Genomic DNA, 26,169 nt, shown 5'->3' on the forward strand with positions numbered 1-26,169 from the left:
GATGTTGATCCTATTCCTTTCTGTTTGTTAGTTTTCCCTCTAACAGTCAGGTCCCTCAGCTGCAGTTCTGTTGGAGTTTGCTGGAGGTCCACTCCAGACCCTGTTTGCCTGGGTATCACCCGTGGAGGCTGCAGAACAGTAAATATTGCAGAACAGCAGATATTGCTGGCTGATGCTTCCTCCAGAAGCTTCATCCCAGAGGGGTACCCACCTATATGAAGTGTCTGTTGGCCCCTACTGGGAGGTGTCTCACAGTTAGGCTACACGGGGGTCAGGGACCCACTTGAGGAGGCAGTCTGTCCATTCTCAGAGCTCAAACACCATGCTGGGAGAACCACTGCTCCCTTCAGGCCTGTCAGACAGGGACGTTTAAGTCTGCAGAAGTTGTCTGCTGCCTTTTGCTCAGCTATGCCCTGCCCACAGAGGTGGAGTCTATAGAGGCAGTAGGCCTTGCTGAGCTGCAGTGGGCTCCGCCCAGCCCAAGCTTCCCGGCCACTTTGTTTACCTGCTCAAGCCTCAGCAATGGCGGATGCCCCTCCCACAGCCAGGCTGCCGCCTCGCAGTTCGATCTCAGACTGCTGCACTAGCAGTGAGCAAGGCTCCGTGGGTGTGTGACCCGCCAAGCCAGGCACGGGAGAGAATCTCCTTGTCTGCCTGTTGCTAAGACCTTGGGAAAAGCGCAGTATTTGGGCGGAAGTGTCCCGTTTTTCCAGGTACAGTCTGTCACGGCTTCCCTTGGCTAGGAAAGAGAAATCCCCCGACCCCTTGCGCTTCCCGGGTGAGGCGACACCCCACTCTGCTTCAGTTCACCCTCTGTGGGCTGCACCCACTGTCCAATCAGTCCCAATGAGATGAACCAGGTACCTCAGTTGGAAATGCAGAAATCACCTGTCTTATGCGTCGATCACAGTGGGAGCTACAGACCAGAGCTGTTCCTATTTGGCCATCTTAGAAGGGCATTGTTTTGTATTTTTAGTAGAGACAGGGTTTCACCATGTTAGCCAGGATGGTCTCGATCTCCTGACCTCATGATCCGCCTGCCTTGGCCTCCCAAGGTGCTGGGATTACAGGCATGAGCCACCATGCCTGGCCATTCAGTTTCCATTTCTATAAAATGCATTTTTTCTGGCATATGGCACTCAAAAAATTATCCCCATACAAAGGGAAAAAAAATTATACCCTACAAAGGGAAAAGTATAATCAATGTCACCCTTTGCGAACATTAATCTACCGACAAAGTACAGGATACAATGGGTAAGAAATGGAAAATGGACACAAAATGGGAATTGAAAATAAGGGATGAATGAAAAACATTTGGAAGAAAAATTGCACAGGACTGGAGATGATGGCCAAGAACATGAAAAGAATCAAATATATAACCAAGGTTTCAAGATTATGTGAGACTAGAACAGTGATGTGACCAGAGCTTGGGTGCATAACGGTAAATGGTAAAGTCATGACAAATTAAAACATGGATGTTCCCCTAGACACTATAGCTTTTTCCCTTTAGACCAATTATATATATTTCTTAGACCAATAGAAATAGAATACAGAATACATATGTAATTGCAAAATTTCTAGTAGCCACTGTAAGAAGGTAAAACAGGTAAAATTAATTTTAATAACATATTTCACGTAACCTAATATATTCAAATATTATTTCAACATATAACCAATACAAAAAATATTAAGAGATTTTGAGATATTTTACATTCTTCATTCTGTTTTACATGAATTCTTCAAAATCTGATTTTTACTTTATACTTACAGCACATCGCAATTTAGCCACATATGGTAAGTGGCTACCATACTGGAAACACAAGTTTAGACTATTAAATAGTATAATTAACTTTTATTACTAGATGAGTGGGGAAACAAACTGAAGTACGTTCACTCAATGTTCACACTACTCAGCAATGAAAAGGTATGGAGTATAATAGGGATAAATATTGAATGTTGTATTAGTCCGTTTTCATGCTGCTGATAAAGACATACCCAAGACTGGGCAATTTACAAAAGAAAGAGATTTACTGTACTCACAGTTTCACATGGCTGGGGAGGCCTCACAATCATGATGGAAGGTAAAGGCACATCTCACATGGCGGCAGATGAGAGCTTGTGCAGGGAAACTCTCATTTTTAAAACCATCAAATCTCCTAAGACTTATTCACTATCGTGAGAACAGCACAGGAAAGACCTGCCCCTATGATTCAATGACCTCCCACTGGGTCCCTCCCACAGCACATGGGAATTCAAGATGAAATTTGGGTGGGGACACCACCAAACCATATTCTACCCCAGGACCCTCCCAAATCTCATGTCCTCACATTTCAAAACCAATCATGCCTCCTAGGCCTCCAGGCCTGTGATGGGAGGGGCTGCCATGAAGACCTCTGATATACCTTGGGAGACATTTTTCCCATTGTCTTGGGGATTAACATTCAGCTCCTCATGACTTATGCAAATTTCTGCAGCCGGCTTGAATTTCTCCTCAGAAAATGGCATTTTCTTTTCCATTGCATTGTCAGGCTGCAAATTTTCCAAACTTTTGTGCTCTGTTTCCCTTTTAAAACTGGATGCCTTTAACAGCACCAAAAGTCACCTCTTGAGTGCTTTGCTGCTTAGAAATCTCTTCCACCAGATACCCTAAATCATCTCTCTCAAGTTCAAAGTTCCACAGATCTCTAGGGGAGGAGCAAAATGCCACCAGTCTCTTTGCTAAAACATAACAAGAGTCACCTTTGCTCTAGTTCCCAACAAGTTCCTCATCTCCATCTGAGACCACCTCAGCCTGGATTTCATTGTCCATATCATTATCAGTATATTGGTCAAAGCCATTCAACAAGTCCCTAGGGAGTTCCAGAATTTCCCACATTTTCCTGTATTCTTCCGAGCCCTCCAAACTTTTCCAACCTCTGCCTCTTACCCAGTTCCAAGGTCACTTCAACATTTTTGGGTATCTTTTCAGTAGCGCCTGACTCTACTGGTACCAATTTACTGGATTAGTTCATCGTCATGCTGCTGATAAAGACATACCCAAGACTGGGTAATTTACAAAAGAAAGAGGTTTATTGGACCCACAGTTCCACATGGCTGGGGAGGCCTCACAATCATGTTGGAAGGTAAAAGAAGAGAGTTTGCACTGGGAAACCCCCTTTTAAAACCATCAGATCTCCTGAGACTTTTTCGCCATCACAAGAACAGCACAGGAAAGACTTGCCCCCATGATTCAGTTACCTCCCACCAGCTCCCTCCTGCAACAAGTGGTAATTCAAGATGAAATTTGGGTGGGGACACAGCCAAACCATATCAAATGTTTTACGCTAACTGAAAAAAAAAAAAAAAAAAAAAAAAAAAAAAAAAAAAAACAGATTCAAAAGGCTATATCCTATGCAATTCTATTTATGTGACATTTGGGAAAAGTCCAAAATTTAAGAACCAAACACGGATCAGTGGTTGCCTGGTGCTGGGATTAGGGAAGTCCTTCACTAAATTCACAGGGAATTTTGGGGGGCTGATGGAACTGTTCTATGTCTCAATTATAGTGATAGTTATATTACTGCATACATTCGTCAAAACTCATAGAATTGTACACTAAAAAGTGTGAATTTACTGCATATAAATTTTATCTAAGTGGTTCTAATATTAAAATTTATTACAAGATAAAGCTAATTATACAAGACCAAAATGTTTAAAAAGCAGGGTTTTTAAATATGACCATACGAAAGAGAAATGTAAGGGTACTAATAAAGGGTGCACATTTTCTTACTAAATCTCAGGATGTGCTATATTACATAATTCTTATCGTCACTACATTTTACAAAGCAATCTCAAACAGTATATTCTTATTTTCACAATGGCACACTAATATAAGCTAGGATAGTTTATTTAAAATACATTCTCCCCTTAAATATGACACCAAAAGCACAGGAAACCAAACAAATATTAGATAAACCGGACTTCATCAAAATTTAAAACTTTTGTGCCTTTAGAGTACCATAAAGAAAGTGAAAGACAACCCACTGTATGGGAAAACTATTTGCAAATCATATATCTGATAAGGGATTTGTATCTAAACACATAAAGAACTTAAAAGTTCTTATTAGTCCGTAATTTTTTCAAATCCAATTTAAAAAATGGGCAAAGACCTTAACAGACATTTCTCCAAAGAAAATGTACAAATGCCAATAAGCACATGAAAAGATGTTCAACATCATTAGTTATTAGGGAAATGCAAATCAAAACCACAATGAAGTAACCCTTTTACACTTGCAGTATGGCTACAATCAAAAAGATAATCTAGTAGATGTTGGTGAAGATGTGTAGAAATTAGGACCTTCATGCACTACTGGTAGGAATGTAAAATGGTACACGCAGTTTGGAAAACAGTCAGCAATTCCTCAAAAGGTCAACACGGGATTTCCATATGATCCAGCAATTCCATTCCTGGCTATATAACCAAGAGAAATAAAAACATGTGCACACAAAAACTTGTACATGAATATTCAAAGTATTTAAAATTACCAGACAGTAGAAACAACCCAAACAACCCAAAGCTACCAACTGATAAACAGATAAATTGAATGTGTTCTATCCATATAACAGAATGTTAATTGCCAATAAAAAGAAATAAAATACTTATAGGGGCTGCAACATGGATGAACCTTGAAAATAAGTAAAAGTCAGTCACAAAAGACCACATATTATATGATTCCATGTATATGAGATTTCCAGAATAGACAAATTTATTGAGACATAAAATAGAATAGTGGTTGCCTAGGGCTGTAAGGGATTGAGGGGAGCAGGGTCAGGGTGTGGCGGCTAAAGGGTATGAAGTATCTTTTAGGGATTACAAAAATGGTTGTGGTGATAGTTGCACAATTCTATGAATACACCAAAAGCCATTGAATTGTTTACTTTAAAAGGGTGAACTACATCTCAATAAAGTTGTTAAAAATATTCTATGTAAGGGGAAAGAGTTTTCAGTAAATACTAATAAAATAACTGAACTGTCAAAATGGCATCTGTACAAATGTGTAACCTTAATAATTTTATTGTATCTTTGGCATTAAGTTAGGAAAAATACCAAAATAATTACCCTTTCTACTGAAGACAACTGTTGCTGTAATCCATCACACTTTTTGTTTACTTCTTCAAAAAGAGTCTTGTATTTTTCTACTTGAGACTGTTGCATATTAATTGTTCGCTGCTGTCTCATAAAGTCTTCTTCAAAATTTTTTACTTGAGACTTTAAATTCTGAATTTCATCCTCCTATAGTTATGAAGTTATAGATTATGTGAAAAAATATATAAGATTTGTTATCAAAACAAAGCAGAAAAAAAGAAGTTTCATATGTTCTTTGATATTTACACACATTTCATGAAAGACAAATTACAGTCTATTTTTATCTTCAAAAATGGAAGTCGAATGTTTTATTTGCATTTAATAGCTTATATACACTACATTTGTAAGACTAATATAGAGAATTCTAATTGTAACAAGAATTTAAGATATTTCAGCTCTGTGAAAATTCAACATCTCAGAATAAAGTTCAGTACTTATATACACTTTGAATTCAAAATTTAACTATGATTTATATCTAAATAAAGTAATTCAAAAAATATAATTGAAATTGCTCCTAAAATGTCTTTGAATATTAGAGCCTTTTAATAAGTTTTTAAAACTTACCTTTTTATTGCATTCACGTACAACATTATCCAATTCCTCCTGCATAACACGGAGTTTGGCCTTTAGAAATCTGATCTGTGCTTCTGTGAATTTAAATAATTATATTTACTGTCTTTTGCTGAATCTAAGATGACATCAGTTGTAAGACCGTTACTTTATAAAGAAGAAAATACTCAAGATGGGGAGTCAAATAGGAGATATCTGTTAGGGGGCACTATGGGTACTAAACAGTTCTAATGAAAAGGTCAATGAAGAATAAATCCACTCAGCAGAAAGAAATCACAGGTAGTATTCACATAAGTTTTCAGACTAAATTCACACTCACCAGGGTGGTCCAAACTACATCAGAGAATTTAAAGTGTTCTCAGGTCAGTAATGTCCCTGAGTGTTTGGCAGAAACAAACATAAATCTTCTCTAGCAAAACTCAGCTTCAATCTAGCCACTGTGATTACAAAATGCCACTGACTGTAACATAGATCCCAATTTCTGAGCAGTTAAAATGTAGTATATGTGTCTTTGAAGCAAAGAAATACACTAATACCTTACTGTCTAAGCTTTCTCCCACAAACCTTCAAGATCTATCTTTGGTACTTTACTGCCAGCAAAAGTTCATTATTCAATGATATCAGCAGTAAATCTTTGAAGTTTATAAGCCCATAAAGTAAATAAAGTGAAAACTGAGCTTAGAACTCATTCATAAGTCATTCGGTCATTTGTTCAAAATGGCATAGTAGGTATATTATAAAACAACCCTTACCATCATGGAATTTATCTTGAGGAAACACTTGGAACTGCTCTGAGAAGTCATTAGGACAAATCCCACTAAGCCATACACATGTGACGTGCAGAGCATAAAACATCTCCATACACACTTCCGGCTTTTTTAAGTGCCCTCAGTGTTATCCTGGAGCTGATGAATTATGGTTGGCTCTAACCCCACCTAGGTCTCTTTGGCCTCAACTCTCCTACCAGCCTCTCATGTAACTCCAGGTGAGCAGGGAATAGAGGGAAATGACAAAAAGGGCGAAGTTGACAGTAGTTGGCCTCTGAGGGAAAGAGGGAAGAAAAAATAGGAAAGCATGACTTTTCCCATTTCTTTTTCTCCCTAACTCTAACCTTAGTAACTCTACCTCAACTCTAACTCAAGGAGCAGAGTGCTCCCTTGTCTGGAGGCCCACAGTACTAAACTCTGCTCCCCACTCGACCCTAGCTTTAATCTTACAAAGTAATCTTACAAACTACTTCTTGGTCTTTTTCTCCCACACACAACCAAACCATTCCAAGCATCATCTGAAATAAGAGAAAATTCTCCCAAAAGAGAAGATACCTAGACCACTGATACTAAAAAGGGAACACAGGGAGGCAAAGTTCTAACGGGCATGGGACATGGGACCATGTTCCTCTACCAAGGAACAATCAATGCCTGGGTATCACATCCTCAAAAGCATCTTAGAGAGACCTAAAGGCAACTTACTGCTCCATTTACCTTCCCTTACCATAACTAGCCCTAGAAAGCTTGATTAGATCAGTTAGTACGTGCAGAAGAAAACTGCTCCCTACTTATGACTAGTGTATAACACAATAATTATTACACATATAAATTATGATTTTTCATAGAATCAGAAAATTTTAAAGATAAACTGATATGGTTTGGATCTGTGTCCCCACCCAAATCTCATGTTGAATTGTAATCCCCAGTGTTGGCGGTAGGGCCTGGTGGGAGGTGAATGGATTATGGGGGTGATCCATTCAGCAGTTTCTCATGAATGGTTTAGTATCATCCCTTTTGGTAGTGTCCTCATGATAGTGAGTTCTCATGAAATCTGGTTGTTTAAAAGCATGTAGCACCTCCCCGGTCTGTCTCTTGTTCGTGATCCCACCGTGTGAGATGCGTCACTCCCTGTTTGCCTTCCGCCATGACTGGGTTTCCTGAGGCCTCCCCAGAAGCAGAAACTGCTATGCTTCCTGTACATCCTGCAGTACCATGAGCCAATTAAACCTTTTCTTTATAAATTACAGTCTCAGGTATTTCTTTATAGCAGTGCAGGAACAGACTAATACATAAACTTTATGATCATCTAATACAAACTACTAAATTTTCAAATGAATAAACTGCTATTACAGAGGGGCTAAGTGGCTTGCCTGCAGTCACAATTAATTGTATTATAGTTCGGCAGTAACTAGTTCATATACACTCAATTGTCTTACTTTTTTGTTTCAATAGCATAGGAGGCTCCTCATAAATTTAGTAATGTTTTTGGTTGATCGAAATTTAGTATTATTATTCTAGTGATATGCAAAGAATGAGTTAATAAGAAGAAAAATTATATTCATTAGAAAACTCATTTGATTGTTTTACCTGATGCAATGTCAGTTCATTTGTCCTTTTGCATGTGTTGATTTAACATGCAATAAACAAAACATATTTTAACATGCAATAAATAAAATATATTAACAGTAAATGAAAAAACTCAGAAAAACTTTTTTAATATTTTAACAATAAGCAATGGGTATTTTAACTTAAGTTGAAATGTATTCAATCAAACTAGTACAATATATTTTTATTTTTACTTTTTATAATGGAAAATATGAAACATAAAAGTAGGCAAGTTCAATGAACCTCATTTACCCACCACCTATCTTTAACAGTGACTGACTCATGGCCAATTTTATTTCATCTATAATCCCATTCATTCCTCCCTCCACCACATCCTACTAGATTATTCTGAAACAAACCAAGACATCACAATACATTTTTTTAAATGTAAGAAATAGTTCCCCAAGATCTCTTCTTCTAAGTAACTGTGCTATAAAGATAAAAATAAAAAACAAAAGAAAATCTACCTGTTCCAATGTCATTACCAACACCAGAAAAAATATCATCTATATATTCAGGTAAGCCTTCTTCCTCCAGTTGCCCTTCAATTTTGCTAATTGTTTTTGCAAGGGAAAAGTCTGAGAAATCCTCTGGAATGGCAACATCGTCGGCAGTTTGGACATCAGAGTATTTCAATTTAACACTAAAAAATAAAAATTAAATACATATATATGTATATACGTACATATGAACAAAATAGAAAGGTAGAAAGGATATATGCCTTCTACCCAAATAAGCAGATCAAAATTATTATAAATTTAAATTTATGAAATCTGTAATTGATATTTTTAAGGATTATATTACAAGAGACTACTATTACACATTTTAAATTTATGACGAAATCTACATATGATACTTTCAAGGACTATATTACAAGAGACTTAGCAGATTTTTGGTTTTTATGAATCACATGACCACAGAGCTAGAGAAGGCTTTATCAAGCCAGATGTCTAGACTTTGCCTCCAAATAAGGCAATACCAAAATTAAGAGTACTGCACTTGGCCTCCTAGGTCAAATCCAGCCTATGGCTTTTAAATTTACATGCTTCTAGAGAAAAACTGTACAAACTGACATCATCCTGGCCATAATTCTACAAACAACAAAGAAAAATACCCCTTGAGAAAGAATTACAGAGTGAAGAGCTAATAGCTCAATCAAACAACACTTTTTCCACCCAAAGAAATACATTCTTACCACGATCAACACTAACCAAAAAGTTGGATGTAATTTTTTTTTAATGAAATGGAGAAGACAGACAAAATAAAACTCATTTCTAAAGGCACTGAGGAATGGGCCAGGCCTAATTCATTGACACATCAACAAATTTATGGTTCTGAAAGCCAAGTTCACTTTTAGAACATAAACAAAGGCTTCAGAATTCTTTTCATTTTAATTTTTTGTGGGTACACAGTAGGTATACACATTTATGGGGTATATGAGATGTTTTGATACAGGAATGCAAGGTGAAATGAGCACATTATGGAGAAGGGGGTATCCATCCCCTCAAGCATTTATTGTTTCAGTTACAAACAATCTAATTACACTCTTTAAGTTATTTTAAAAATACAATTAAGTTATTATTGGCTATTGTCACCCTATTGTGCTATCAAATAGTAGGTCTTGATCTTCAGAATTCTATTTGAAAAATCAACTTTAAAAAAAAAATGTGAAGTCTGAAAAGATAACCCTTTCCAGTTATATATGCATGTATGTGGCATGTATGTTCCTTTCTTCAATCTATTGTATAGTTATTTTCTGTTCCTTATCACTTCACTCTATTTTTTCCATCCCTTTTATTAAAAAAAACAAAAAAGTTATTTAAACAATTAAAAGACACAAAAGTGAACAAAGATTTTTCCAGAATTACAATGCAATGATCAGCTTGGGTAAGTAATAGACAAATAAATTTAATAACTTACTGAAGATGGTTGGTGCAACCCAATCCTCCACCTTTTCTAGAAAGCATCCTATCCTAGGGAGCATCTTGGGTCCCTTTTTATGCTTGTAATACTAAGAACCATCTTGAATTCTTTCTCACCCAAAACAACAAAATGTAAATTATAATTATATTATAGTCCTATTTAGAGCATGCCAAATCATTCTGTAGCTCAACAGACAAAATAATGTATGCACTTTGTCAAATACTAAAAAACTACACTATTGAGCCTATTTGGGAGAACTAGGCAGAGATTAAAAAAAACAAACCTCAGTTGTAGACACAGTTCTAAGAGAATAACTCACTAGAAATAACATTTATAAAAATTTTAGATTTAGCAATTTTGCTTAAGAGAACAATATAAAATATGTGTTAACTGCTGCAAAACATTTCTGAGTAGAAAATGTTCTAAATTACTGAATGTGGATAAGATATATGTGGTGTAACTTAATGTTTAGGGTGTAAAAAGATCTGGAAAAACAAACAGAGCTTAATAATTAAGAATAATGGTATTGTGAATTACAAAACTAAAAAAAAAGAAATACTTTGAAAACTATACTATACCTTGAATTTGTTTTCCTTCCTTTATTTGCAGAGTGTAATTTGTTTTGAACCTTGTTTACAGGATCAATGTTTTTGGTCTTTAGCTACATGAAAAGCATTGAAAGTATTGATTAGAGTCTAATCATTTGCCAAAGAAAGCAATTCTGTAACACGCAGAGTTGCTATTTTGCTACACAGAAAAACTGCTATTTTCATGGAATTACCAAAAATGTGTTTTCAAGAATATCAAAACTGTATAGCTGGAAAAGACCTAGATTACACCAAAACCAAGAAATTCAAGTATAAGGAAAATAAGTCTTGAAGATTCAACGATATTCAGCTAGCCAATGGAATGTCATGAATAAATCTGGACGTCTGACTCACAGAATTTAGTTCTCCTCACGAACCAATTATTCCCCAGGCAGACCTTCCGTGGCCTTTAAGTATACAGTTCCCTTGGCTTAGGTCTCCATGGATGGGAAACATAGATCCCACTATGTTCTACACCTGGAAGAGTGATCTCTACACTGTAAATATTTAAATGAACAAACAAACTTTTCAAATCACCTTCTTCGTATATGAGTATCATTCTTTTTCAGGCCTTCTCTCTACTAGATTTAAGTTTCAGAAAAAAAAATAAGCCTCAGTTTACAAAGTCACTTCACCTAGAATTTTTTCCACTATACCTCCAAATTATTCAGTGAAATTATGAGACAACAAAGGATTCCATTTATTTTATGAGTGACATTTCATAAATGCATCCCTCTGAGTATTAAGGTTTATATTCTATTTCTGTTGAGTCATACCCCTTCTCTGCTTTGTCTAAGAAAAGTCTAAAAAATAACTTGAGTTCTACAGAATATAATCGCATTCACAGAAACTTAGATTTCATACCTTAGTTTCTGAATGAAGATGAACTATCCCTTCAGATGGTAATAGACCTCTACAGACCAAAAATAAACATTATACATTAATAATAGATGACACTGAGCTGAGACAATGAAATTCAACAATTATATTTGAAAGGGAAAATATTCAACAATCAAACAGACTTTGCTATAATTCTAGTTACCCACATGTTAATTTATTTTGAATGAGTACCATAAACAAGAAAAATGCTTAGGTTAAATAATTCACCTTTGAGAAGATACATTATAATGCCAATATTCTAGTAGGAAAATGTAGCAAAAATTTCAATGAATGGAAATCATAAAGAGTAATTGTGGGCTATCCACAGCAATTACCCATTTTACAAATGATTCACCACAGGGCTTTTTATTGTGAGCCCACTCAATGTTACTGTTCTTTTAATCCACTTAAAACACCTGGTCAGTGCCTGTTTTCCTCATTATACTGTGAACTCTATGAGGGTAGAAATCATGTCAGCCTTGTTCAATATTCGATGCCTAGTCAATTTAAAAGTTTATATGCCAGGTACTACTGGCATAAGTATTTGTTGAGTGCATGAATACATACACCTAAAATGCAATTCATTTTTATACACAAGGTTTTTCAAAATATATTTGTAGTTTCAAATAAGGAGTGTTTGTGGAGGTCTGCAAACTATGGCCCACAGGCTGAATCCACCCACTCATTCATTTATGTATTATCTATGGCTGTTTTCACACTACAACCTTAAAGTTAAGCAGGTACAACAGAGTATATGGCCCACAAATCTAAAAATATTTGCTATCTGCCCCTTTACAGAATAAGTTTGCCTAACCCATTGTCTTGGGCATTGTATTTATATCTCTGAAAACATACCATATTAGCATCCATTATTGCTACAAAAAAAAACTCCACTATATCCCCTGAGAACTCCTAACCAGTGGAGAGGACATAAAACTAAAATTATTTTCCATCAGATGCCTCCCACTTAGCTAGCCATGCATAAATTTTTTCATATTAAATACAAAGATATACTTAGATAAATAAACCTCTTAACTATTAGAAATACCTCTGGGAAGAAAAAAAGGCTTTCAAAATATGTTAAAAATTACAGAAACTAAATCATTCTCACAAATGACATGAAAATGTTTCCAAACGTTATACAAGTTTTAAGTGTCCTCTTTAATCTTCCTCATTATAAATTAATGTTTGTCATTTCTTTAGTACATTTTCTGTACCTTTCATTCCATTCCCCCACACACATGCATACATATCAGCCAAAAGACATTTAAGGGTTAACTGTCTCCATCAGATTTCACAGCGATATTACTTTGCTAGTGTATTTCCATGAAAAATAAGCTATAATATGGTATTCTTACTTTTGTTTAACTCCATGAAATGTCTGTTTGTAATATGATGGAAATAACTCTATGGTAAACCATGCTTCAAGCATACCGGAGGATATGTATACTACATTATTAGGAAATTAAACTCTGGTTTCCCATCACATTTTTTGACAGAGTCATCCTGGGTGTTGAAGACCTATTAAAATATATTCTTCCTAACTATAATTATTTAGGTGGAATATCATTGTTCCAACCTGAAATGAATGGTTTCTTTATAGAATTATCTCCCATATTCAGCAATTCCCCACTGATCACCAAATGTCATGTTTTACATGGTAAAAGCCATCTGTTCAAACAGCAGCATTAAAAAAAAAACTGATAGGTAAACAGCGTCATCATTACAACATCATCATCTGTTGTTAGCACGATTTCAGTTCTTTAGTTTACTGGAGAAACATCATGTCTAATCTTATGGATAATCCAAATTTTGGAATTTTGATAACTTAAATATCTATTTTTCATACAATATCACAGTATTACATATAATAAAGATAAGTGGTTTCATGTTATATGTACACATACATATGTATATCAAAATACAAAAATGTGTAATTGATGTACTTAAAAAATACTCAAAAGCAACACATATTAACTTCTTGGAAGCAAGATCAGGTCTGTTTACTCACCACTGTAATACCAGTAGCTAGACCTGGCACTAACAGTGTTCAAAAATTATTTTTTTCAGGTTTGAGATATAATTGATACATCACACAATATACTCTTTTTACATATACAGTTCAATACGTTTTAGCAAATGTATATGGTCACATAACCACCACAACCACCAAGACAGACAGTATTTCCATCATCTCAAAAAGTTCCCTTGTGTTCCTTGGTAGTCCCCTAACCCCTACTCAAGCCCCAGACAATCACTTTGATTTCTGTCCCTAAAGCTCTGCCTTTTCCAGAGCATCAAATAAGTGAAAACATAGATTATGTATGTTTTTTAGCCCGGCTTCTTTCACTTAGCAACTATGTTGTTATTCTATTAGTAGTTCATGTCTTTTTATTGCCAAGTTGTATTCCATTGCATGGATATACCATCATTTGTTTATCCAGCCACCAATTGATAAATATTTTAAATATTTCCAGGTTTTGGTAATTATGAATAAAACGGATCTAAAAATTCACACGCAGGTTTCTTCGTGGATATATGTCCATATTTCTCTTGGGTAAATATCTAGGAAGGGAAATACTGGATCGTATGCAATAATTATTTTTGAATAAGTGAATAATGTCCCAATATTTCACATGAGCCAAATATACTGCCATGTCAGTAATAAACTTCTCTTTTGTCTCTAAACCCTGTAGGGCTGTGCACCTCTTACAGCCTGCTTCTTGATCTTAGAATACTGGGAGGCGGGGTACCCATAGTTGTTTTAATATTTTAAAAGCCAGAAATAATTTTAGTCCATTCTTAGAGTTTGTTTGCTGATAAAACTTTCCTCCAAACTAGTGGGTTTCTTCCCTATTTAATTTCAGCCAGCTCTACAAGCCACTACATCACCTACAATTCTTTCCAAGACTAATTCTTTATTTATTTCTTCACTGGACCTCTCTTTCTCAATTTAAAAATGGGTTGCTTTAACACTGTCAAGCTTCTAAGGAGAGACTATAACTTCAGTTAGGTCTTTGCCATGGGCCATTTTACCCAAATGAAAAGTTTCACTATGTGCCATTTAATCTGATCCTTGCCCTGAGGAGCCTTAATCCACTGAAAAACTTTATCAGTAGTCATAAAGTCCACATGTTTAGTCTGATATTTGTCCCAAGGTTGAATTTTGATAGGCTTTTGTTCCTTATAGATTTTCTCAATTTTACCTTGTAATTCTTGAGGTCTAAAATCAGCTTACTCCACAACTCCACAATTACAACAAGGGTAATCAAGAGTGTGCTACTGGCATAATGACAACTATATAGATCAATGGAACAGATATGAAAGTCCAAAAATAAAACCATATATCTACAGTCAACTGATTTTTGACAAAAGTGCTAAGAACATTCAATGGGGAAAGAACAGTCTTCTCCACAAATAATGCTGAGACAAATGGCTATCCATGTGCAAAAGAATGGAGGTTGACTCTTATACCACATACAAAAATTAACTCAAAATGGATCAAAGAACCTGAATCTAAGAGTTAAAACCATAAAGCTCTTCAAAGAAATCATGGTTGTAAATCTTTATGACTCTGAATTAGATAATCAGGTATTCCCTTTTATTTCTGCTTGCAAATCAGCCAAATGTTCCCCAAAATTGTTTCTTTAACAGCACATACTTTTGATACTGTGTTTTAGCCTCTTTCCCCAGAGAACAAGTTCATTAGACACCTGTTGTGCCTCCCAATTTACCACAGATGACAGTTTTACTAAATTCATTGCCACTACATAACATTAATCCTTTATCTTTTCAGCCTCCAATATCAGTTTCCTTGCTGGCTCCCACCTAACTGCTAAGGTAATGCCACACTTCTGAATTTTTGTTATGCAGCATTCCATTCCCAATATCAATTTCAACATCAGCAAAGATAAGCGGGATAGTAACCTAAAAATTCCAGTAGCTTAACCCATTCAATGCAACAGTAGTGAGGAAGAAGGATCCTTTTTTTCTACATGTTCCACACACGGTCACCCAGAGACCAGGCTAGGAGATTTTACCAATTGGAATTTTACTCATCTTCATGGCTGGAAAGTCATTTGGAGGTTCACACACCAGTTTTTGTCTGTTTTGGCTTGGAAGAGATTAACTAAACTTCTGTTCATAGCCCAATGACAACTGTAAGAGAGTTGGAATGTTTGGTGATCATCATTCCGTCTGCTACAATATGATTTCATAGTTTTATTCACACTGATTATATACTTTTCCTGTTTCCTCTCTAAAGTTTTTAAAATGAGGACAAGAATATACATTTCAAAATAATATTTTGAAAATTACATGAGATAAAGGGCTTGCACTGTGTCTGATTGGTATAAGCCCCCTATATTTACATTATTCTTCAAATTATAGATTTTTCAATGTTTGCATGCAAAAAGATCTTACATAAAGATCAATGTACATCATTTTAAAAAAACGTGTTTGAGAATTTAAGTTGTTTACCTTAAACTGTAATCATCTTCGTCATCACATGATTTCATTTGTGTTGAAACAGGCCTAGATCGTACTTCTTGCCGATCTCTCTTAAATGAGTAAAGATAGGTCATATATCATATAGCGAAAAAACAAACCACTAAGATATATTCAAGTGCCTCTCTGAACCTTCATCATTTCAGAATTGTCCAAGGTTTCCATAACATAAAGGAACAGAATTCTAAATGCTATAGTATGAAGATAAGGTCTATAAAACTAGTTGCACCTTTCATTTGTTCTGGGTTAAAAAATTCCATCCTAAGGGGAAAATGTAAGAATATCAAGGCCTTTACATAATATTTCTAACTCCAGTTTCCCCATCCCTTTAGAGTCTTCCAATTTATACAGCATACAATAGAAATTAGAAGGAGGCACAAGAAATTTAAAAAATAAATTCACTTAATGGGTAGAAAAATTTGTCTCAAATCAGGAAAAACTTCAATGTTGAGAAGACTGTGAAGATGCTAAAAGTGAAGTATCAGGGGTAAAGCTTTTGGCAAAGACACATCAAGAAATGAAAGTTAGGCAAGATGGTGGAACAGAAGGCTACACTATTCATACCCTCTGCAGGAACACCAAATTTTAACAACTACCTGCACACAAAAACACCATCACGAGAACCAAAAATCAGGTGAGCAATCACAGTACCTGGTTTTAACTTCATATCATTGAAAGAGGCATTGAAGAAGGTTGGAGAGACTTAAATAGCTGGCACCACCCCTCCCTGACTCACTCCTGCAGTGGCTGTGCAGCCTGAAGAGTCTGTGCACTTAGGGGAGGGACAGCACAGTGACTGCGCAACTGTACATTGAACTCAGTGCTGCCCTGTCAGAGTGGAGAGCAAAGTCATGCGGGGCTGAGACTTTGAGTACCCATGCATGGAGGAAGCATTTGGACCAGCTATAGCCAGAGGAAAATCGCCCATACCGTGGGTCAGAACTCCAGTTTGTCAGCCAATCTCGCCACCACTGGCCAAAGTGCTCTGGGGTCCTAGGTAAACTTGAAGGGCAGTCTAGGATACAATGACTCCAATTTCTAGGCAAATCCTAGTGTTGGGCTTGGCTCAGAGCCAGAGGACTAGGGTGGCACCTAGGGAGACACCAACTGTGACCTAGGAAAACACCAACCAGGGCACTAAAGGATTGCTTACACCATGCCTTCCCCACACCAGGCAGTGCAGTTCACAGCAACAAAAGTGTCTCATTCCTTCTGTTTAAGGAGAGGAGAGCAAAGAGGATGTTATCTTGCATCTTGGATACCAACTCGGCCATGGAAGGCAGCTAATAGGGTGCCAGGCAGAGTCACGCAGCCACCATTACAAGCCCTAGCTCCTAAATGACATTTCTAGACACATCCTGGGCCAAGAGGGAACCTGCTGCCTTGAAGGGAAGGACCCAGTTCTGACAGCATTCATCACCTGCTGACTAAAGGGACCTTGGGCCCCAAATAACCAGCAGTAATACCAAGGTATTAATAGTAGGCCATGGGCCTTGGGCTTTGAGACATATTGACTTCAGGGGTGACCCAGCACATTCCCAGTTGTAGTCGCTAGAGTGAAAGACTCCTTCTGCTTGTGAAAGCAGAGGAAAAAGTAAAGGGGCCTTTGTCTTGCACCTTAAGTACTAGCACAGCCACAGCGGGGCAGAGCACCACGTGGACTCTTGGGGTGCCTGATTCCAGAATTTGACTCTTAGACAGCATTTCTAGATTTGCCCAGGGCCAGAGGGGAGCCCACTCTCTTGAAGGGTGAGTCCCAGGCCTGGCAACATTCACCACGACATGACTGAAAAGCCCTTGGGCTTTAAGTGAACACTAGCAGTGGCCTGGCAGGACCCTGCTATGGACTGGTGGTGGTGGTGACCACAAGGAGAGGCTCTTCTGCCTGTGGAAAGGGGAGTGAAGAGCAGGAAGGACTTTGTTGTAGTCTGAGTGCCAACTTAGCCACAAAACACTAGAACACCAAATAAATTTCTAAGATTTCTAACTTCAATCTCTGACAACCAGACAGCATCTCTGGACCCACCCAGGGCCTGGGGGAACTCGCCACCCTGAAGGGAAGGACACAAACCTGGCTGGCCTCATCACCTGCTGATTGTAGAGCTCTAAGGCCTTGAGTGAACATAGATGGTAGCCAGGTAGTGTTTATAGCAGGTTGTGGGCAAGATCCAGTACTGTTCTGGCTTCAGGTCTGACCCAGCACAATCCCAGTGGTGCTGGGCACAAGGGTGCTTGCATCATCACACCCCTAATTTCAGACAGCTCAGCACAGAGAGAAAGAGACTCCATTTGTTTGGGAGAAAATAACGGAAGAGAACGAGTCTCTGTCTGGTAACCCAGAGAATTCTTCCGAATCTTATCCAAGACCACCAAGGCCTCTACAAGTCTGCAAGAACCCTAGTGATATTGGGCAGGGGGCCCAAGTCTCTTTAAATAACTGGAAAGCCTTCTCAAGAAAGACTGGCACAAATAAACCCAGACTGTGAAGACTACAGTACTTAACTCTTCAATGCCTAGACACTGACAAACATCTACAAGTATCAAGATCATCCAGGAAAACATGACTTTGCCAAATGAGCTAAGTAAGACACCAGTGACCAATCCTGGAAAACCAGAGACATGTGACCTTTCAGACAGTGAATTCAAAATAGCTGTTTTGAGAAAGCTCAAAGAAACTCAAGTAACAGAAAAGGAATTCAAAATTCTATCAGATAAACTTAACAAAGAGATTGACATAATTAAAAAGAATCAAGGAGAAATTCTGGAGTTAAAAATGCAACTGACATACTGAAGGCTGCATCAGAGTCTCTTAATAGCAGAACTGATCAAGCAGAAGAATTAGTAATCTTGAAGACATGCTGTTTGAAAATACAAAGGAGACAAAAGAAAAAAGAATGAAGCATGCCTACAAGATCTAGAAAATAGGCTCAAAGGGGCAAATATAAGAGTTATTGGCCTTAAAGAAGAGGCAGAAAGAGAGATAGAGGTAGAAAGTTTATTCGAAGGGATAATATCAGAGAACTTCCCAAACCTAGAGAAAGTTATCAGTGTTCAAGTAAAAGAAGATTATAGAACACCAAGCAGATTTAACCCAAAAAAGACTACCTCAAGGCATTTAATAATCAAACTCCCAAAGGTCAAGGATAAAGAAAGGATCCTAAAAACAGCAAGAAAAAAGAAACAAACAACATACAAAGAAGCTCCAGTACATCTAGCAGCAGACTTCTCAGTGGAAACCTTACAGACCAGGAGAGAGTGGCATGACATATTTAAAGTGCTGAAGAAAAAAACATATATTTTACCTTAGAACAGTATATCCACCAAAATATCCTTCAAACATGAAAGATAATAACAGACCTCCCCAGAAAAACAAAAGCTGAAGCATTCCATCAACACTAGACCTGTCCTACAAACAATGCTAAAGGCAGTTATTTAATCTAAAAGAAAAGGATGTTGACGAGCAAGAAGAAATCATCTGAAGGTACAAAACTCACTGGTAATAGTAAACATACAGAAAAACACAGAATATTGTAACACTGTAATTGAGTGTAAACTCCTCTGAAGTAGAAAGACTAAATGATGAGCCAATTAAAAGTAATAACTACAACAACTTTTTAAGACATAGTACAGTAAGACAGAAACAGTAACAACAAGTTAAAAACTAGGGAGATAAAAGTGAAGTGTAGAGTTTGTATTAGTTTTCTTTTTGCATGTCTGTTTATGCAATCAGTGTCAAGTTGTCATCAGCTTTAAACAATGGGTTATAAGACAGTATTTGCAAACCTCACAGTAACCTCAAGCCAAAAAACAAACAATGACCACACAAAAAATAAAAATCAGGAAATTAAATTATACCACAAGAGAAAATCACCTTCAATAAAGGAAGACAGGAAGGAATACCACAAGACAACCAGAAAACAAATAATGAAATGGCAGGATTAAGGCCCTTATCAGTAATAACATTGAATGTAAATGGACTAAACTCTTCAATCAAAAGACGGACTGGTTTAATGGATGATAAAATAAGACCCCATGATCTGTGGCTTACAAAAAACATATTTTACTTATAAAGATATATATATATATATATATATATAGACTGAAAATAAAAAGGGTAGAAAAAGATATTCTATACCAAAAAAAAAAAAAAGCAGGAGAACCTATACTTAGACAAAATAGATTTCAAAACAAAAACTGTAAGAAGAGACAAAGAAAGTCATTATATAAGGCTAAAGAGGTCAATCCAGCAACAGGATATAATGATTGTATATATATGCCCACAACACTGGAGCACCCAGATACATAAAGCAAATATTATTCGAGCTAAAGAGAGAGCTAGACCACAATACAGTAATAGCTGGAGACTTCAACACCCACTTTTAGCACTGGACAGATCTCCCAGAAAGAAACTCAACAAACATCAGACTTAATCTCCACTACAGAACAAGTGTACCCAATAGACATTTACAGAACATTTCATCCAAAGACTACAGATACACATTATTCTCCTCAGCATGTATATCATTCTCAAGGACAGACCATATATTAGGTCACAAAACAAGCTGTAAAATATTTTAAAAATTGAAATAATATCAAGCATCTTCTCTGACCACATGGAATAAAACTAGAAATTAATAACCAGAACTTTGGAAACTATACAAAGACATAGAAATTAGATGATATGCACCTAAATTACCAGTGGGTCAATGAAGAAACTACGAAGAAAACTGAGAAATTTCTTGAAACAAACGATAATGAAAACACAACATACCAAGATCTATGGGATACAGTGAAAGCAGTACTGAGAGCGAAATTTATGCAGCTGTAAGTGCCTACAACAAAAAAGAACAAAAACTTCAAATAAATGACTTAGTAATGCATCTTTTCTTTCTTTTTCTTTTTTTTTTTTTTCTTTGAGATAGAGAGAAACTCTGTTGCCCAGGCTGTAGTGCAGTGGCATGATCATGGCTCACTACAGCCTAGAGCTTCCTGGGCTCAACAATCCTCCCTCCTCAGCCCCCCAAGTAGTTGGGACTACAGGCATGCACCACCACATGTGACTAATTTGTATTTTTTCTAGAGATGGAGTTTCACCATGTTGCCCAAGCTGGTGTCAAACTTCTGGGTTCAAGTGATTCATGTGCCTTGGCCTCCCGAACTGCTGGGATTACAGGCATCAGCCACCACATCCAGCCAGCAATGCATCTTAAAGAACCAGAAAAGCAAGAACAAACCAAACCAAAATTCGTAGAAGAAAAGGAATGAAGATCAGAGCAAAAATAACTGAATTTGAAATGAAGAAAAGATCGATGAAACAAATAGTTGGGTTTTTGAATCTCTGGGACACATTCAAAGCAGTGTGTAGAGGGAAATTTATAGCACTAAATGCCCACAAGAGAAAGCAGGAAAGATCCAAAATTGACACCCTAACATCACAATTAAAAGAACTAGAAAAGCAAGAGCAAACACATTCAAAAACTAGCAGAAGGCTAGAAATAACTAAAATCAGAGCAGAACTGAAGGAAATAGAGACACAAAAAACCCTTTGAAAAATTAATGAATCCAGGAGCTGGTTTTTTGAAAAGATCAACAAAATTGATAGACTGCTAGCAAGACTAATAAAGAGGAAAAGAGAGAAGAATCCAATAGATGCAATAAAAAATGAAAAAGGGGATATCACCACTGATCCCACAGAAATACAATCTACCATCAGAGAATACTACAAACACCTCTATGCAAATAAACTAGAAAATCTAGAAGAAATGGATAAATTCCTCGACAAATACACCCTCCCAAGATTAAACCTGGAAGAAGTTGAATCTCTGAATAGACCAATAACAGGCTCTGAAATTGTGCCAATAATCAATAGCTTACCAACCAAAAAGAGTCCAGGACCTGATGGATTCACAGCTGAATTCCACCAGAGGTACAAGGAGGAACTGGTACCATTCCTTCTGAAACTATTCCAATCGATAGAAAAAGAGGGAATTCTCCCTAACACAATTTATGAGGCCAGCATCGTCCTGATACCAAAGCCTGGCAGAGACATAACCAAAAAAGAGAATTTCAGACCAATATCCTTGATGAACATTGATGCAAAAATCCTCAATAAAATACTGGCAAACCGAATCCAGCAGCACATCAAAAAGCTTATACACCATGATCAAGTGGGCTTCATCCCTGGGATGCAAGGCTGGTTCAACATACGCAAATCAATAAATGTAATCCACCATATAAACAGAACCAAAGACAAAAACCACATGATTATCTCAATAGATGCAGAAAAGGCCTTTGACAAAATTCAACAACGTTGATGCTAAAAACTCTCAATAAATTAGGTATTGATGGGACGTACCTTAAAATAATAAGAGCTATCTATGACAAACCCACAGCAAATATCATACTGAATGGGCAAAAACTGGAAGCATTCCCTTTGAAAACTGGCACAAGACAGGGATGCCCTCTCTCGCCACTCCTATTCAACATAGTGCTGGAAGTTCTGGCCAGGGCAATCAGGCAGGAGAAGGAAATAAAGGGTATTCAATTAGGAAAAGAGGAAGTCAAATTGTCCCTGTTTGCAGATGACATGATTGTATATCTAGAAAACCCCATTGTCTCAGCCCAAAATCTCCTTAAGCTGATGAGCAACTTCAGCAAAGTCTCAGGATACAAAATCAATGTACAAAAATCACAAGCATTCTTGTACACCAATAACAGACAAACAGAGAGCCAAATCATGAGTGAACTCCCATTCACAATTGCTTCAAAGAGAATAAAATACCTAGGAATCCAACTTACAAGGGATGTGAAGGACCTCTTCAAGGAGAACTACAAACCACTGCTCAAGGAAATAAAAGAGGATACAAACAAATGGAAGAACATTCCATGCTCATGGGTTGGAAGAATCAATTTCATGAAAATGGCCATACTGCCCTGCCCAAGATAATTTATAGGTTCAATGCCATCCCCATCAAGCTACCAATGACTTTCTTCACAGAATTGGAAAAAACTACTTTAAAGTTCATATGGAACCAAAAAAGAGCCCGCATCGCCAAGTCAATCCTAAGCCAAAAGAACAAAGCTGGAGGCATCACGCTACCTGACTTCAAACTATACTACAAGGCTACAGTAACCAAAACAGCATGGTACTGGTACCACAACAGAGACATCGATCAATGGAACAGAACAGAGCCCTCAGAAATGATGCCGCATATCTACAACTATCTGATCTTTGACAAACCTGACAAAAACAAGCAATGGGGAAAGGATTCCCTATTTAATAAATGGTGCTGGGAAAACTGGCTAGCCGTATGTAGAAAGCTGCAACTGGATCCCTTCCTTACACCTTATACAAAAATTAATTCAAGATGGATTAAAGACTTAAATGTTAGACCTAAAACCATTAAAATCCTACAAGAAAACCTAGGCAATACCATTCAGGACATAGGCATGGGCAAGGACTTCATGTCTAAAACACCAAAAGCAATGGCAACAAAAGCCAAAATTGACAAATGGGATCTAATTGAACTAAAGAGCTTCTGCACAGCAAAAGAAACTACCATCAGAGTGAACAGGCAACCTACAGAATGGGAAAAAATTTTTGCAACCTACTCATCTGACAAAGGGCTAATATCCAGAATCTACAATGAACTCAAACAAATTTACAAGAAAAAAACAAACAACCCCATCAAAAAGTGGGCGAAGGACATGAGCAGACACTTCTCAAAAGAAGACATTTATGCAGCCAAAAAACATATGAAAAAATGCTCATCATCACTGGCCATCAGAGAAATGCAAATCAAAACCACAGTGAGATACCATCTCACACCAGTTAGAATGGCCATCATTAAAAAGTCAGGAAACAACAGGTGCTGGAGAGGATGTGGAGAAATAGGAACATTTTTACACTGTTGGTGGGACTGTAAACTAGTTCAACCACTGTGGAAGTCAGTGTGGCGATTCCTCAGGGATCTAGAACTAGAAATACCATTTGACCCAGTCATCCCATTACTGAGTATACACCCAAAGGACTATAAATCATGCTGCTATAAAGACACATGCACACGTATGTTTATTGCGGCACTATTCACAATAGCAAAGAGTTGGAACCAACCCAAATGTCCAACAAAGATAGACTGGATTAAGAAAATGTGGCACATGCACACCACTGAATACTATGCAGCCATAAAAAATGATGAGTTCATGTCCTTTGTAGGGACATGGATGAAGCTGGAAACCATCATTCTCAGTAAACTATTGCAAGGACAAAAAACCAAACACCGCATGTTCTCACTCATAGGTGGGAGCTGAACAATGAGAACTCATGGACACAGGAAGGGGAACGTCACACTCAGGGGACTGGTGTGGGGTGGGGGGAGGGGGGAGGGACAGCATTAGGAGATATACCTAATGCTAAATGACGAGTTAATGGGTGCAGCAAAACAACATGGCACATGGATACATACGTAACAAACCTGCACATTGTGAACATGTACCCTAAAACCTAAAGTATAATAATAATAATAAAAAAAGAGCTTCAAAACAAAACAAAACAAAACAAAACAAAAAAAAAGATGAGCAAAATTAACAGACTAACCAAGAAAATAAGGGAGACAACCCAAATAAATAAAATATGAGATTAAAAAGGAGGCATTACAACTGACAATGCAGAAATTCAAAGGCTCATTAGTGTCTATTATGAGCAACTATATGCCAATAAATTGGAAAATCTAGAGGAAACAGATAAATTCCTAGACACATACATACAACCCACCAAGATTGAACCATGAAGAAATCCAAAGCCTAAACAGAACAACAATAAGTAACAAGACTGAAGCCACAATAAAAAAATTTCCCAGTAAAGAAAAGCCCAGGACCTGATGGCTGGACCGCGAATTCTATCGAACATTTAAAGAAGAATTAACACCAAACCAACTCAAACTATTCCAAAAATTAGAGGCAGAGGGAATACTTCCAAACTCATTTTATGAGGCTAGTATTACCCTGATACCAAAACCAAAGACACATCAAAAAAAGAAAACTACATGCCAGTATCTCTAATGAATATTGATGCAAAAATCCTCAAAACACACTAGCAAACAGAATTCAAAAATATATTAAAAAGATCATTTGTTATGACCATGTGGGATTTACCCCAGGGATGCAAGGATGGTTCAACATACACAAATCAATCAATGTGATACATCGTATCAACAGAATGAAGGACAAAAACCATTTGATCATTCCAACTGATCCTGGAAAAGCATTTGATAAAATTCAACATCCCTTCATGGTAAACACACTTCAAAAACTGGGTATAAAAGGAACAGACCTCAATATAATAAAAGCCATATATGACAGACCCACAGCTAGTATCATACTGAATGGGAAAAACTGACCGTCTTTCCTTTAAGATCTGGCCTACTTTCACCACTGTTATTCAACATAGTACTGAAAGTCCTAACTAGAGCAATCAGACAAGTTAAAGAAATAAAGGGCATCCAAATCAGAAGGAAGAAGTCAAATTATCCTCGTTTGCAGATGATATGCTCTTATATTTGGAAAAACCTAAAGACTCCACCAAAAACTATTAGAAATGATAAATTCAGTAAAGTTGCAGGATACAAGATCAACATACAAAAATCAGTAGTGTGTCTGTATGTCAACAATGTGAAAAAGAAATAGAAAAGTAATCCCATTTACAATAGCCACAAATAAAATACCTAGGAGTTAACATAACCAAAGCAGTAATAGATCTCTACAACAAAAACTACAAAACATCAGTGCAAGAAATTGAAGAGGACACAAAAAAATGGAAAGATATTCCATGTTCATGGATTAGAAAAATCAGTATTGTTAAAATGTCCATACTACCCAAAGCAATTTACAGATTCAATGCAACCCCTTGCAAAATACCAATCGCATTTTCACAGAAATAGAAAAAACAATCCTAAAATGTATATGGAACCACAACACTCAAAATAGCCAAAGCTACCCTAAGCAAAAAGAACAAAACTGGAGAAATCACATTGCAGGCTTCAAATTATACTATGGAGCTATAGCAACCAAAACATCAGAGTACTGGCATAAAAACAGACACAGAGACCAATGGAATGGAATGGAATAGAGAAAATCCAGAAACAAATCCATACACCTACAGTGAACTCATTTTTGACAAGGTTGCCAAGAACATACACTGGATAAAGGA

General features: G+C 36.9%; 1 protein-coding gene across 3 annotated transcripts in view; it reads right to left on the minus strand.

Annotated features, from left to right (window-relative positions):
* TEX9 (testis expressed 9) overlaps positions 1-26,169 on the minus strand; it is a 74,664-nt gene that overhangs the window by 38,163 nt on the left and 10,332 nt on the right. Inside the window, exons 1-8 of one of the 3 annotated variants that reach the window (XM_030814054.1) lie at positions 21,057-21,084; positions 20,734-20,794; positions 15,936-16,015; positions 11,442-11,490; positions 10,569-10,651; positions 8,535-8,710; positions 5,690-5,772; positions 5,099-5,272 (exon numbers count right to left, since the gene is read on the minus strand). In XM_030814054.1, coding sequence (XP_030669914.1) covers positions 5,099-5,272; positions 5,690-5,772; positions 8,535-8,710; positions 10,569-10,651; positions 11,442-11,490; positions 15,936-15,973 — 603 coding nt within the window. In that variant the 5' untranslated portion in view covers positions 15,974-16,015; positions 20,734-20,794; positions 21,057-21,084. Of the gene's footprint in view, positions 1-5,098; positions 5,273-5,689; positions 5,773-8,534; positions 8,711-10,568; positions 10,652-11,441; positions 11,491-15,935; positions 16,016-20,733; positions 20,795-21,056; positions 21,085-26,169 lie in introns of those variants that run through there. The other 2 variants (XM_030814053.1, XM_030814052.1) reach the window with 2 other exon arrangements.

Source organism: Nomascus leucogenys, chromosome 6 (genome assembly GCF_006542625.1).
Source record: "Nomascus leucogenys isolate Asia chromosome 6, Asia_NLE_v1, whole genome shotgun sequence".
NCBI classification, from domain to species: domain Eukaryota; kingdom Metazoa; phylum Chordata; class Mammalia; order Primates; family Hylobatidae; genus Nomascus; species Nomascus leucogenys.